A 15,639-nucleotide genomic window follows, 5' to 3' on the forward strand; every position below is an offset into this window, starting at 1 on the left:
GGACCAATCAGCTACACAGAGATAACCAGAGGACACATGCACTAAAATGGTTATTGTCAGTGATGCTGGGGATCAAACCATATTCTGTCTACAAGCCAGGTGAGCACTCAATGACAGAACATCTCCAGCTGGAAAAGAAGTCTTCCCTGAGTATTCCTTTATCCTAAAACCTATGGGTGACCTGAGATACAGAAGTGACTACAAAATATGAAAGCTATTTAGTCAAAATTTATAGATATGAGACATAAAACAAACTAAAGACCCAGCCTGCAAGCCCAGCTGATACCAAAGCCCAGAGATGCAAACACTGAGATTCCTCCTTGGCTAAACACATTTTAATATGTTATTAATAATAGCAGTAGTCATCACATACTCAGGACATGATGGATACCAGGCACTTTGCTACACCTGATACATACATTGCCACAATAGTCTTACGGCCTCTCTGTGTAGGTAGATTAATGGTCATCTTTAGACAACCTATAATTATTTGAGAAGAACATCTCAATGAGTTATTGTTTACATTGGATTAGCCTGTCAACATGTCTATAGGAGATCGTCTTAACTAAACTGATTAGTGTGAGAGAATCCAGCCCACTGTAGGCAGCACCATTCCCTAGGTAGGAGATCATGAACTGTGTAATAGTAGAAAAACAGGGGTTGGAGATATAGCTCATCAGTTAAGAGCATTGACTGCTCTTCCAAAGGTCCTGAGTTCAATTTCCACCAACCACATTGTAGCTCACAACCATCTGTAATGGGATCTAAGCCCTCTTCTGGTGTGTCTGAAGAGAGTGCCCGTGTATTCACATACATAAAAATAATAAAAAAATTTTTAAAAAAAGCAGAAAAACAGAGCTAAACACAGCAAGTGAGGACAGAACGAGCACACATGCATTCGTTTCTCTCCTCTTGAGTGTGGACAAGATGTAACTAGTTGCTCCAAGTTCCTGCTACCTTGATTTTCCCACAGTAAGAGACTATAACCTGGAATTGTGACTTCTCCTCTAGGTTACTTTTTGTTCTAGTATTTTATCACAGCAACAGGAATGAAGTTGGGTAAGGTAGTAAGAAAATGAAAGTTTAGAGAATGTCTAGGAAGAACCAAAGCCCTACTAGCTCTTGTTCCACATACTACCACTCCATCAGAACAAAGTCCTTCTCTATTAATAAACAAAACAGAAAATACCAACCTGCTCTGATGCAGACAAGGGTAGGGGCAAGGACCCTAATTCCTTCAGCAACTCATTTGTTTCCTTGGCGAGTTGATTTGTGGAGTGCTGTAACTGTTGCCTAAGAGAGAAAAGACAGGTGTCAGGATGCTGTGGCTTCTTGAGAGCTCCCTTATCATTACTTTGTGCTCAGGGACTCCCAGTACAAAGAATGAAGAGCCATTAGAACAAGAGCTTCAGTGCTGTGCTCACAGCCTTGCAAGGCCTTCTCCATTACTGAAGCAGTTCCACTGACAGAAAGACACTCCCTCAATGATACCTGCTGAAGGAAGCACAGGCTAGGAGTTTCAACTATTTGGGAAGAAATGCATGACTATATTCTGATAGAAACAGAGGAGTAATTACTACCTCCATCCAAACCTAATGGCTTTAACACACTGAACTTACTCTAAAATTCTTACTGACTTCCCAGGAGCTCTGCATGGTCAGAACCTATAACAGTCCACTGACTAGGGCGGTTAGATGAAACATGTATTGAAAAAGCATAGCTTCCTACATACCTAGGAAAAAGCACCAAAGATCCACTCCCGAGCTCTTGCTTAAAAGCTGGTTCTCTGTATGGATTTCTCCCTTGCCCCCCCCCCCCCATGTGCCTAACTAACACCTGGGCCCTATGCTGTTCTGAACACTTACCTCTTATGCAAGACACTGGAATCAGTCTCTAGCACCATAAACAGTAACAACCCAAAAACACATATAAAGAAGCTGGGTGATGAGCACAGAGCCCTCTATCACAGTCCTAGTTCCTCTGAGGCTGATAGAGAAGGAACTTTTGAGGCCAGCCTCTGAAACAAAGTAGGATGAACAGATGGAAGGAAGGAAGGAAGGAAGGAAGGAAGGAAGGAAGGAAGGAAGGAAGGAAGGAAGGAAGGAAGGAAGGAAAGAAAAAGAAATTCAAGGGGAAGAAAATGAATCTAAAAACGATGCAATGGAAATAAAAATAAATAAACACAAGGTTCTTTCCATCATGGCTCCCTCTCCTCTCCAGCCATTTGTACAAAGGTTTTATAGAGTGACAGAGAAGCCACAAGCTGTGGTCTGAATTCATGTTGAAGTCCTAGCCCCAAGTGATGCTATTAGGAGGTAGGATTAGAAAATGATGAGTCTGTAATGGGCCCTTCAAGAGTACATCCCACCAAGTGAGGATACAGTAGGAAAGCACCATCTGCCTAGCGTGATGGCAAATGCCTTTAATCCCTGTACTTAGGAGGCAGAGGCAGGTAGATCTCTAGGAGTTCCAGGCTAGTCTGGTCTACATAGTAAGTTCCCGGGCAGCCAGGGCTTTATAGTGAAACCGTTTCAAAAGAAAAAAAAAAACCAAACATTCTCTATGAAAAAGAAGGCCCTCATCAGACACTCTATCTGCCAGAGCCTTGATCTTCATTCAACCTCTCAGCCTTAGGGACTGTGAAAACTAAAATTGTGATTGTTTATAAACTACCTGGCCTATGATCTATTGTTGCAGCAGTCTTAGTGGCTAGGACACCACAGTGTTTTTTTCACTGCAAGTAGGCTTCTAAGATTAGAAAACCAGAGAGATAACAAGAGGAAGCCGATCAGGAGGCAGAGCATCCTAGAAACACTAACATGTGCAGACATGTCACCTCTCCTTAGAATAGTTCCCTGTGTTAACAGTTACTCATTTCACAACATCTAGAGGAAACTAACGATGTGGCTCAACAGACTTTACAGGTAAAGAACAGAGCTGGGCTATGGTGGCACATGCCTTTAATCCCAGCAGGGGCAGGTGGATCTCCATGAGTTTGAGCCTAGGCTAAGATAAGAATAGAACTTTAAAGAAAAAATTATTATTTGGTGTGTGTGTGTGTGTGTGTGTGTGTGTGTGTGTGTGTGTGTGTGTATAGGTGCATTTGTACACAAGTGTGCCAGGATGCACAGGAGATATGCTGACATTACAGAACATGTCCAGAGTTAGATCTCTCCTTCTACCATGTGGGTTCCAAAAACTTTCCTTTACTTGCTGAGCCATTTTTCTGGCACCAAAAATTTTTTTTTTACTTTATCATTTTATGTGTATGGGTGATTTGCCTACAATGTATGTCTGTGCACTATACATGTGCAGTGCCCACAGAGGCCAGAAAAGAGAGCTAGACCCCACAGAAAGAGAGCTACCAACAGTCGTGAACTACCAAGTCGGTGCTGAGAATTGAATCTGTCTTCTGGAACAACAGCCAGTGCTCTTAACCACTGAACTATCTCTCCACCCTTAAGAATAGAACAATTTGCTTTGTTTTGTTGGGTTTTTGTTTTGTTTTTTTAAGCAAGATTTCTCTGTGTAGTCCTGGCTGTCCTGGAACATGCTCTGTAGATCAGGATGGCCTCAAACTCAGAGATCTACCTGCCTCTGCCTCCCCAGTGCTGGGATTAAAGGTGTGCGCCACCACACCTTGCAAGAATAGAACTTTTAAAACAAAAATAAAGTCAATGGACTGGAGAGATGGCTCAGTGGTTAAGAGCACTGACTGCTCTTCCAGAGGTTCTGAGTTCAATTCCCAGCAACCACATGGTGGCTCACATCCAACTGGGATGCAATGTTCCTCTTTTGATGTGTCTGACAGCTACAGTGTACTCATATAAAGAAAAGAAGTAAAAATAACAAATAAAAAAGTAAATAAAGTCAAGAAAGATATGACTTTAAAGAGAGAGATGGTCCTCCCACCGGACCATTTACTCTCTCCTTTATGGTCCCTTTGTATCACTGAGAATAATCATTTTCTTATTTAGAGTTGGAAATCCAAGTAGACTAAATCATCAGAGTCCTATGTCAATAGGAAGGTCATGACACAGGTTATATTCACACAGCTCCGTGAGACAGTTGAAGAGTGGAAGGAGTTCCTTCTCTACCTCCCTAAACTACTCTGCAAACCAGACCAAGAGAAGAAACCGAACAGTTCAAAGCTGCAGAAATCTGGATCCATTAACATGCTCTGCTCCCTCTTCCAGGTTCAGCTATTACCACCCAACCATCACCTCCCACTCTGACCTCACTGTCCTAAGGACGGCCTATGTCCTCAAAGGGCCCTCACAAAACTCAACCTTTTGGGGAAGCTACTCACAAATTTTCCTGGAGTTTGCTTGAGTCCTGCTTAGTTCCAAGTTGGCTCATCAAATTCTTTATCTGGGCAGCTAGAAAGAAGGGGGAAAGATTTATTTTAAAAAATTAACACAACGCCAGGCAGTGGTGGTGCACGCCTTTAATCCCAGCACTTGGGAGCCAGAGGCAGGCAGATTTCTGAGTTTGAGGGTAGCCTGGTCTACAAAGTGAGTTCCAGGACAGCCAGGGCTACACAGAGAAACCAGCCAGGGCTACATAGAGAAACCCTGTCACGAAAAACAAAAATAAAATAAATTAACACATCATGAGCACACTACTCTGAAGAGCACTAGTAGCCCCATATCCTGTGTATATGCAACTAATAAGAACCATGTTAAGGCCAAAATCTTGACAAATACAGTCCTACACAGTGCTTTTGCAGGGTTCATTAAACCAAAGGTGGTTCTGTTTATCTTCTCCAAAGAACTGAATAATTCTTCTAGATTCCTGTGACACTAAACATTTCACCTCCCTGTTAGGACTGGGAAGGCAGGAAACTGGTAGTGCAGATGCCCACGGCCTGGGCTTCCATCCCAGTAGCATAAAAAAGGCAAGGAAGCACTCATCATTGTTTTTCTGAGACAGAGTCTCCATCTGTCCGTCTGTAGCCTAGGCTAGCTTCAATCTCCTATCTTCCTGCCTCAACATTCTATGAGTTAAGACACCTGGTGATTTAGTCTAGTTAGATTTCCAGCCATAAATATAAAAAAAAAATATTCTCAGTGACCCAAAGGGATCATGAGGGAGAGAATAAATGGTCTAGTGGGAGAGCTCCTGATTCTCTTTTTTTAATCCCATTTTTCTTGACATTACAAGTCAGAGTCACTGTACCAGCTTTTAACAAACAATTTAATCCATGGGAACTACGGATGCAGTTTAATTGGTAGGGAGCTTGCCTAGCATGCATGAAGCCCTGGGTTGAATCCCCAGCCCTACATACAAAAAGGGATGATGCGTGCCTTTAAGTTCAAAGGTATCCTTGGATATATAGCAAATTCAAAGCCAGTCGGGAATACAGGAAATCCTGTCTCAAAAAAAACAACAACATTTATCCACCAATGCAAATTAGCTTTTCTACAGCAAATACTTTTAGAAAGACAATACATGTTCAATTTCAGTAACAGGTGGACACTGACGAAGCACTTCTAGTATCAAGTACTCTATTAAATTGTGTGTACACACCCTCTAACTTTCATAGCAATGGTCTGACATAGATACATGAGGCAACACATGTATCTTATCTATGCACACACAAAAAGTAACACAGTAAAAAAAACTCGATCCCAGGCATACAGACTCCAATGGAGAGTTCTTTGCACACAAGGCATCAGGGCCAAATACACAGTTGTACTCAGCCCTTTCTTTTCCCTAGATATCTGGTAGCCTGGGAATGCTCATGTTCAAGTCCTTGACGTCAAATCTCCTTGGCCTGGAGAGGTCTAGGCCCATCAATAAATAGGGAACATGTTAGTACTGCTCTGCCTGGAACCTTCCTATCCCTGTTCCACACTGGTTTCTGAAACACAGAGACAGAGCCCCTGACTTCTTCTTGCCTTGCTTTCTGTTTTCTTTCCCAGGTTGTCAGAGAAGATGGGGAAAGATTTACTAAGCTGGTGGATAGGTGTACATTATGTGTATATATGTGTATGCCTGTATCTGTCTGTCTCCTTACAAATTGAACCCAGGACCTCATATGCAAACTCACGATACCTAAAGAACAGAACTCATTAATAGACTATTCTTAGTATGCATGAAGTGGTGTTTACAACTAATTATTTTTTGTTGTTTGTTTTGGTTTTTCAAGGAAGGGTTTCTTCCTGGCTGTTTTGTAGACCAGGCTGGGTTTGAACTCACAGACCACCTGCCCCTGCCTCCCCAGTGCTGAGATTAAAGGCCTGCACCACCACTGCCAGGCTGATGTTTACAGCTGATGGAACACAGCCTTTCATTCCTTCTCCACTCTCACTTATCTTGTGGGGGAGGGGGAAAACATAGGAAACATATTTTCTTTTTTTTTTTGTTTTTGTTTGTTTTTTTTTGTTTTTGTTTTTTCGAGACAGGGTTTCTCTGTGTAGCCCTGGCTGTCCTGGAACTCACTCTGTAGACCAGGCTGGCCTCGAACTTCAGAGATCCGCCTGCCTCTGCCTCCCAAGTGCTGGGATTAAAGGCGTGCGCCACCACCACCCGGCTAGGAAACATATTTTCAAGTTGCAGCAGAATTTCAACAGATAACATAGCACAGAAAAAGGTAGCTCCTCTGTGGGCAAGCACCTTTCCTGTTCCCTCTGGATAATGTTAAAGTGTCATTCATGCTATCAGACTACAGAAGAACAGGCTTAGTTAAGCAAGTGAGGAAGTCAGTGCTGTTGTCTGTCAATATCATACAGGTAACACAAATGCAGTGCTTCTAGAGCTAAGCAAAATGGATGTCTACTTACTACAAGTTTGGAGTTTAAAATCTATCTTTCTGGGTCTAGTTGGACAGTTTAGTGGATAAAGACATCTGCTGTAAAGTCTGATACCTGAGTTTGAATCTAGAAACCCACATGGGAGAAAGAAACAACTTCCACCGTCAGTCACGTGAAACTTTTAAAAAGAGGGGAGGGACGGACATGAACATTGAGCGCTTACTAAGCAGACGCTGGGCTAGTTACTGAGCATGCTCCTATTTGACCCTAACCAACACTGTAAAGCATTAGCATCCCCCTGCCTCATGTGAGCAAAAGAAGCTCTGAGAGTGACGGGCCTGACTTGTTCATTCAGAAAACAGTGCTTATTCCATATTGTCCTACACACTAGCTGGCACTTGCTTCAGGAAGCTTATATTCTCCAGGATGGATAATAAAAACACACCAGGTGATAACAATCCTACCAAAGGAAACAGACTGAAGTGAGGGCCAAGGAGTAGGCAGAGGGGACTCACTCACATGAGTAGCCAGACAAGGAAACAATGAGTACAGAGCTAAAGAAAATGCACGGCAGAGCAATGCACTTGTAGGGAGGGGGTAGTCCAGGCAAAGAGTAATTAACTAGGGCAAAGTCCTCAAAAGGAGAGCCAATGGTGTGGTACAGCCAGAGTGTTAGAGCTGAGTGAGCAAGAGATAAGTACTGGCCAAAGAGGTAGTGGGAAGCCAGGTTATATAGAGAACCTTGTGCAATTATAATGAGATTTTAATTAAATGGCAAACCACTGATGGTTTATAAGCAGCATGTCATAACTAGAATTCAAACACAGGGCTGGTTCCAAAGACTATATATGCTTTGAGTCACATGGTGCTGCTCTCCAAAGGCTGAGTCTTAAAGGAAATAGAATGCAGTCACACAGGGCTGGTCTGACTTCCCAGGGCTCCACTTTGCCCCACCCTGCTTATCTGACAGTACCTTAACCTAATTCCAGATAGACTGATATCCTGACTCTAACCTGCTCCCTTCCCCAGTGCCCTCCCATTTCTGGGAATATGCCTCTGTACTCAGTAGAGTCCAGCAGAGTGCCAGGCACTCAGTGGGTGCAAGGATACTGAGTCAGCCTCTTTCCCTTCAACTTTATGTTAAGGGACAAGATGTAAATGAAGGTAAATTAGGAATAAGGAGACTTAACCGTCGACACACCTGTGGACCTGGGTGCTCTGTTTTGTTTTGCTGGGCCTTTCTCACCACGTGCACATTATGTCCAAATGTAACTAACTAACGTTTATTGAGGACTTACCACATGTGTGGAGTTTTCAATTTTTCTCATTGAATCTTGTAGTTTGTTGAGACAGGGTTCTACTTAGCCAAGGTTGACCTCCCTACATAACTCAGAATGACTTTGAATTTCTGATCTTCCTGCCTCCACTTCTGGAGTACTGGGGTGATTTCAGGCATGGGTTATCATTCTCAACTTTTTGTGGTGCTAGAGATTAAACCTAAGGATTTCTGTGTCAGGCAAGGGCAAGTGCTTGTGCCAATTGAGTTACATCCCCAACCCTCTCATTAGGCATTGCTACTACTGACTAAACAATCTCCAAGTACTTGCACACTGTTTTGGGATTTTTTTGGTTTTGTTTTTTTGTTTTGTTTTTCGACTTTTCGAGACAGGGTTTCTCTGTGTAGCCCTGACTGTCCTGGAACTCACTCTGTAGACCAGGCTGGCCTCAAACACAGAAATCTGCCTGCCTCTGCCTCCCAAGTGCTGGGATTACAGGCGTGCACCACCACTGCCCAGCATATTTACACATTGTTGAATCCCAAAGTCAGTCACAATGAAACACTCTAGTCGCAGTATGGTGGGTAATCATGGTGTTTTTCTGCAACCCGAATGTGTGTCTCAGAGATAGTCTATGTGTGACTTTGTTATCATATAAATGCAAGATGTAAACTGGACATAGTGGAACATGCCTTCCTTAATCCCAACACTTGGGAGACAAAGGCAGACCCACCTTTGTGTGTTCAAGGCCACAGTGGTCTACACAGTAAGTTCCATGGCAGCCAGGGCTACACAAGCAAGACTGCCTCAAAAGACCAAATAAATAAATAAGCCTAAATGAATAAAAAGACAGGCAGCCATGCATGACAACATACACTTGAACTGTCAGCCAGTACTCAGGAGGATGGGGGAGATCTGAACCTCAAGGCCGACCCAGACTACAGAATGAAGCTGTTCTGAAAGTAAGCTGATGCCAGGTGGTGGTGGCACAAACCTTGATCCCTGCACTCAAGAGGCAGAGGCAGGTGGATCTCTGAGTTTGAGGGCAGCCTGGTCTACAGAGGGAGTTCCAGGTCAGCCAGGGCTACTCAGAGAAACTGTTTTGGGGGACGGGGCAAAAGGTAAACTGAGACTATCTAAAAGTGTATCAAGGTATGTAGCTAGCTATTCATTACCATCAAAGCATTAACTACTCTAGGAAGCTGTGGAGATCTGAGAGAAAATAGAAACAGTCAATAACCAGTTGTTTTCTGTGTATTTGCAAATGACAGACAAGTTTCCCCCCATCTATTTGGCTTCCTTTTTGAAATCATGTGGACTTCCTAGTTAAGGAGTTTGGGGAAGTCAAGTTGGGAACTTTGGAGTCATTTGCTTACTAAGCACCAGAATTAATGTAGCTTTTGTTGGCTCTTTCTGTATTTCTGAACACTAAGATATCTTCCTACGAGTTTCCATCCAGACTCATCAGATGCCCTAAAATCCAAACCGAAAGGATCACAGGGTCTTTCATTTACCAGACACTAAGGCAGAGCTTCTTGCAGACTGCCTTCTGTAAGCACAGCATGAGGAACTAATAACTAGGGACCACTAGCCCACATAGCTTACACCCAAGAGAGGAAGGAAACCTTCCCAAAACTTAAAGCACAAAACAGGAACATTTACATAGACATTTATTTTCATTTGAGTGTGCTTAAAATATCAAAATGATACATTTGGAAAATATTTTTATTAAAATGAGTTAAATCTAAAAGGACCTTCTGTCCACTTGATTAATGTGAACACTCATTTATTTAATTTCTTAAAAATTTTATGTGTATGAATATTTTGTCTACATATATATCTGTGTACTACTTGTGTGCCTGAGGAGACCAGAGGAACACAGCAATCTCTTGGAACTGGAGTCACAGGGTGATTGTGAGACACCATCTGAGTTCTGAGAATTGAACCCAGATCCTCTTAATCCCTGAGCCAACTCTATAAACCGGAACACTCCTTTTCCAAGAATTCTAGCAAATGAAAAGTTTTATTTTGGGGATGAGGAGAATGGTGTGGGAGTGTGTGTGTGGGCCAGCTGACAACCCTGGGTGTCATCCCTCAAGTGCCATACACTATGGCTTGACTTTGATCTCCAAGGATTCGATTGTCTCAGTCTTCCTGGCACTTGAAGTACCACATCTGGGTTCTGAAGATCTAAGGCAAATCCTCAAATGAGCTATCTCCTCAGCTCCTTTGGATTGACATGTTACTGTTAGGAATATGGCTCAGTGGTAGATGCTTGCCTACCATATATGTAAAGCACTGGGCTCAATCCCCAGCACATGAAATAGATCGACACTTACAACATTTTGTAATATGATTTTGCATGTGTAGATCATCTGGGGAGTGAACTAAGAATCTCACACATGCTAAGCATGTGCTCCACCACTGAACTACATCCCCAACCCTTGGTAAAATACTCTGGATATGGACTGGAGAGATGGTTCAGTAGAGTATAGCATTTGCTGCTCTTCAGAGGACTCAAGTTCAATTCCCAGCACCTCCATGACAACTCACAACTGTCAGTAACTCCAGTTCCAGGGGACCCAACACTCTACCTTCTTTGGCCTCTTCAGGTATGATACATACACATACAGGCAAATGCTCATGCACATAAAATAAACTTAAAATATTTTACATAAAGACAATTGAGTACCTCCTATGAAATGCTTCCTAATATTAGAAACTTTACATTTAGTTTATACCAAATGTAAAGACAACCCCTTCTGTTCTGTGTAAGCAATTTTATCAATATTATACCTAATGCCTAGGTCTAGTATGGTGGCACAAGCCTGTCATCCCAGCACTTAGTACATAAAAGCAAGAAGGATCTGTTCAAGGCAATCTCAGATATCTACAGAGATTGGGAAAAACAAAACAAAAACAAACTCATTAGACCTTAACCTCTCCTATAGCTGATCTCTCATTGTTAAAAGAGTAACCTGGCTAAAACTCTTTTTTAAAAAAAATATGAAGCCGGGCGGTGGTGGCGCACGCCTTTAATCCCAGCACTCGGGAGGCAGAGGCAGGCGGATTTCTGAGTTCGAGGCCAGCCTGGTCTACAGAGTGAGTTCCAGGACAGCCCGGGCTATACAGAGAAACCCTGTCTCGAAAAACCAAAAAAAAAAAAAAAAAAATGAAGTAAATCAATTATTGTACATTTTCACTAACATCAACACCAAGAACAATTCTAACTTGAACACTTCTTATGAATTTTTAGCAGATATCAGCAATATCTAAATGTCCCCATGAATTATGGTCCAAACCTATTTAATCACATTGAAAGTAATTTTCAATCAATAGATGGGACAAAAATTCTCTTTGAGACAATCTAATGTTCTAATTCAATACACTAAAAACATGCTGTTCTTGCAGAGGACCTGGATTTGGTTCCTAACACACACATGACTGCTCACAACCATCTGTAATTCCAGTTCCACCTGACTCCCATTTTCTGACCTATGAGGGTACCAGGCATGCATGCAAAACACATACATACACACAGGCAAACACTCATAAACAAACATATTTAATGTAAAAAGCATTACTTGCACTAAAACATAAAACAAGGCCATGTGTGGCCTTTAATGCCTTTAATCCCAGCACTCAAGAGGCAGAGTCAGGTAAATCTCTATGAGTTCCCAGCCAACCAAGACTACACAGTGAAAGCTTGTCTCAAAAAACAAAAAACAACAACAACCTATAAATAAATAAATAAATAAATAAATAAATAAGATAAAGGAAATCCACAGACCTAAAAAACTATCTAAACCAAACAAAGTCTTTGCACTGATTATGAAAATGAAGTCAATTCAATGTTGTATACACAAAATTAGGCTTATACTATGATGTTACACAGAAATTGTAAAAACTATCTACCATACACATCATAGATTCACACATTTATTGATATTGAGCTACATTCCCAACCCCCATTATAAAGATAGGGTCTCTATAAACTGAACAAGTTATTTCCATTTCCTGATGGGCTAGACTCAAACTGCTTATCCTCTTGCCTCAGCCTATCCTCTTGCCTCAGCCTCTTGAAGGCTGGTATTTAACTTCTGAAAAACAGTTTGTCAGGAGAGATATCTTTTTTTTTTTTGGTTTTTCAAGACAGAGTTTCTCTGTGTAGCTCTGGCTGTCCTGGAACTCACTCTGTAGACCAGGCTGGCCTCGAACTCAGAAATCCACCTGCCTCTGCCTCCCAAGTGCTGGGATTAAAGGCGTGCGCCACCACCGCCCGGCTCAGGAGATATATCTACAATCCCAATATTTGAGAGGCAGAGGCAAGATAGTTAAAGGCTAGCCTGGGCTACATGAGACCTTATATTACACACACACACAACCAGTCACTAAACAGAATAGTAAATCTGTGTACTAACAAGCAAAGGTGTAATCTCCCACTTTGTATAAAAAGTGACAGCATATGTGGTTGTTAAGAGGACAGGCTCTGAATTGAAACTGTGTTCTTGTTTTTAAGACAGGCTCTCGCTATGTAGCCCTACAAGCCTGGAACTATCTATGTAGGCTAGGGTATTCCAGAACTTGCAACTTAACCCAGGCTGGCCTTGAACGCCATGTGGTGATGCTCTGACTCTGCTTCTCAAGGGACAGAACCACAGGTGTGGAGCAGCATGGCCAGCATGACTGCCTATGCTTGCTTCTTGGTTCCAGCACATCCTAGCTGTGTGATCTAGAGTAAATGATGACAGTCTTCTGTCATGTTTCCTCACCTAAGAAATGGGAGTAACAAGGGAAGCTTCCTTTGGTTGATGTGAGGATGAAATGAGATGATATGGGCTAAGTTTAGAATGCTGTCTGCCACATAAAAACACTCAACTAAGGATAGCTATTATTATCAAACTCAAGACCCAAGAAGAATGTACTTAGCAATGATAAAAATCAATTAAGTACATACTGAATGCCAGCACACCCACTGCTGTGCCAGGCACTGTCTAAAGAGAAATGTATAATAATACATGGTCCTGCATGCCACCAATCTAGTACTGCTCTAGGGACAAGGTCAAAAGTTTAGCTTAATTAAGGGATATAGAATATGAGTAGATATTAAACTGTGAGAAAAAATTGGCTTGTTATGTTTAAGAAAAAAGAACCAAATGACAGATAACGTGTTTTTATGTATTCACTCAGTAGGTAGCAGGCACTCTCTGTCTTTTTAAGACAAGGTCTCGTGTAGCCAAGCTGGTCTCAAACTTGCTATGTAGTTGAGGCTGGCCTTGAACTCCAGCCTCCTGCCTCCACTTTCCAAGGGAGCCTCAGCTACATAACAAGTGCCCTGACCCCTGGCTACCTCTCTGGTATCTTTTCCTACTTTGTCCCCTACCATTAACCCAACCACACCTGCCTCCTTGCTATTCTGTCACGTGAAAGTCCTTGCATTTGCTCTCAGCAAACACTGCCTTTGGCCACTACTCACAAAGCTCCCTCCATTCTGGTATCTGCTCATTCAAACACCATCCTACCCAAGCAATGGTGGTGCAGGTCTTTAATCCCAGCATTCAGGAGGCAGAGGCAGGTGGATCTCTGAGTTCAAGAACAGCCTGGTCTACAGAGCGAGTTCCAGTACAGCCAGGACTACACAGAGAAACCCTAAAAACAAACAAATAAACAAACAAACAAAAAAAGTTACACTGTCCCCACAGGATTATCGATTTTTAAATAAATGAAATAATGAATAACCAAAACTCACTAGAATCCATGATGAAACTTCAACAACTTGGAAAAAAAATCATCTCCCCAGAGAGGCCTTCCTCACCAGGCGATGATAATTCCACCCTTCTCCCTTCCCTCCATGCACTTAGCCTGCTCCCTTGCCTTCGAAGCACCTGCTATTACTTGATATTATTGATAAACACATGCAAACACCCACACAGTGCCAAGCAGCAATCTGTTCTCTGCTCACCACCAGTGAATATCCATGCTCAAAGAATGCCTGTTGCACCCTGAACGAAAGAACTCATCATATGCTCGGGACTAAGGTAAACGGTAGAAAAATAAAGAATGAGCCATGTTTCCTACCTCTGATGAGCTAACAGTCTAACAGGCAAGGTGAGCATATTACGAGAAAAAAGCCACACATTCAGCCAGGCAATTCTTTAACCTTTCTCAGTCTGTTTCCTAGCTCATAAACTGGGGATCTTTGTAATTACTCCACAGAATTGTTACAAATTAGGATATTACATGTACTTTTCATATGGCCTGGCACACTATGTACGTAAACAGTAGCTAGTAACATTATTAATTATTGACTCTAAGGATCCCCTTGAGTTCAATGCCTAATCAACAGCTAAATCAGTTATCACCAAGGAAACCACTCCTATTCCCCACTGCCATCTTTTCTTGTTGTTTTAAGACTCACTCTATAGCTCAGGCTGGCTTTGAACCCATGGAAACTGTCTTGCCTTGGTCTCCTGAGAGCCAGAGTTACAGATCTGACTCATCACACCTAGGAGTTTTAAACTCCTTCTCTGTTCCTCCTTCCCTTTCTCCCTTTTTCCTTTCAAAAAGAGACTCATAATGTGGCCCAAGACCACCTTGAAAACACTAGGCAGTCTAGATTTGCCTCTAAGTCATGATAATCCTCCTGCCTCAGCCTCTCAAATGCTATTGTGTACCACTATGCCCGTTTCAACTCTAATTTTGATTTAAGTAAACACAGATTTGTGGTTAAAAGAATCTGTATCAGTTCCTATGTTTACTATACAACTTAATACTCAAATATGAAATATTCCACATACAGACATTCAAACTATATTAGTCTCAATTAGAATACTTCAATCTTGGAAAAAACACAATTTTTTTCTTTCCTTTTTTTTTTTTTCTTTTCTTCTTTCTGGTTGTTCAAGACAAGGTTTCTCTGTGTAGCCCTGGATGTTCTGGAACTCTGTAAACCAGGCTAGCCTCTCAAACTCAGAGATCTACCTGCCTCTGCCTCCCAAGTGCTGAAATTCAAGGCATGCCCCGCAACACATGGCACAAAATTGTCTTTAATTTTTTTTATTTATTATTATTGTGTGTATGAGATGTGGAACATACACATAAACTAATGTAAACACACACATTGTGTGTGCCAGGGAATGTACATGGATGAGAGGGAGATCAGAGGACAGCTCTGTGGGGTTAATTTGTTTCTTTCCACGTTCATCTGGGTTCTGGAGCTCAAATCAGGTTTTCAGGCCTGCACAGCAAGCACTTTACCTGAGCCATCTTGCCAGCCCCTTGAGTAAGAATTTTCTGATTTAACCTGTATTACAGCTCTTTAACAAAAGGAAACTGGGACACAAAGTTCCATACTATCTAGTCATCAATCATATTATTGTGTTTTTAATATCTGGGTTACCAAGCTGAATATTCTTCCTACCTCCAAACACCCAGGCCTGACCCTTCCTACCTGAAACCTTCTACCTCTCAAATTCTACAGTATACATTTAGAGTTAAAAACAAAGTGACAAGCCGGGCGGTGGTGGCGCATGCATTTAATCCTAGCACTTGGGAGGCAGAGGCAGGCGGATCTCTAATTCTGAAGCCAGGCTGGTCTACAGAGTGAG

General features: G+C 42.1%; 1 protein-coding gene across 1 annotated transcript in view; it reads right to left on the reverse strand.

Moving 5' to 3' along the window:
- Positions 1–15,639, reverse strand: part of Stx12 (syntaxin 12) — a 29,919-nt gene that overhangs the window by 13,012 nt on the left and 1,268 nt on the right. Inside the window, exons 2-3 of the mRNA XM_028759936.1 lie at positions 4,310–4,379; positions 1,194–1,293 (exon numbers count right to left, since the gene is read on the reverse strand). Of these exons, the coding sequence (XP_028615769.1) occupies positions 1,194–1,293; positions 4,310–4,379 (170 nt within the window). The remainder of the gene's footprint in view (positions 1–1,193; positions 1,294–4,309; positions 4,380–15,639) is intronic.

Source organism: Grammomys surdaster, unplaced genomic scaffold (assembly GCF_004785775.1).
Source record: "Grammomys surdaster isolate TR1022 unplaced genomic scaffold, NIH_TR_1.0 126313, whole genome shotgun sequence".
Lineage (NCBI taxonomy): Eukaryota > Metazoa > Chordata > Mammalia > Rodentia > Muridae > Grammomys > Grammomys surdaster.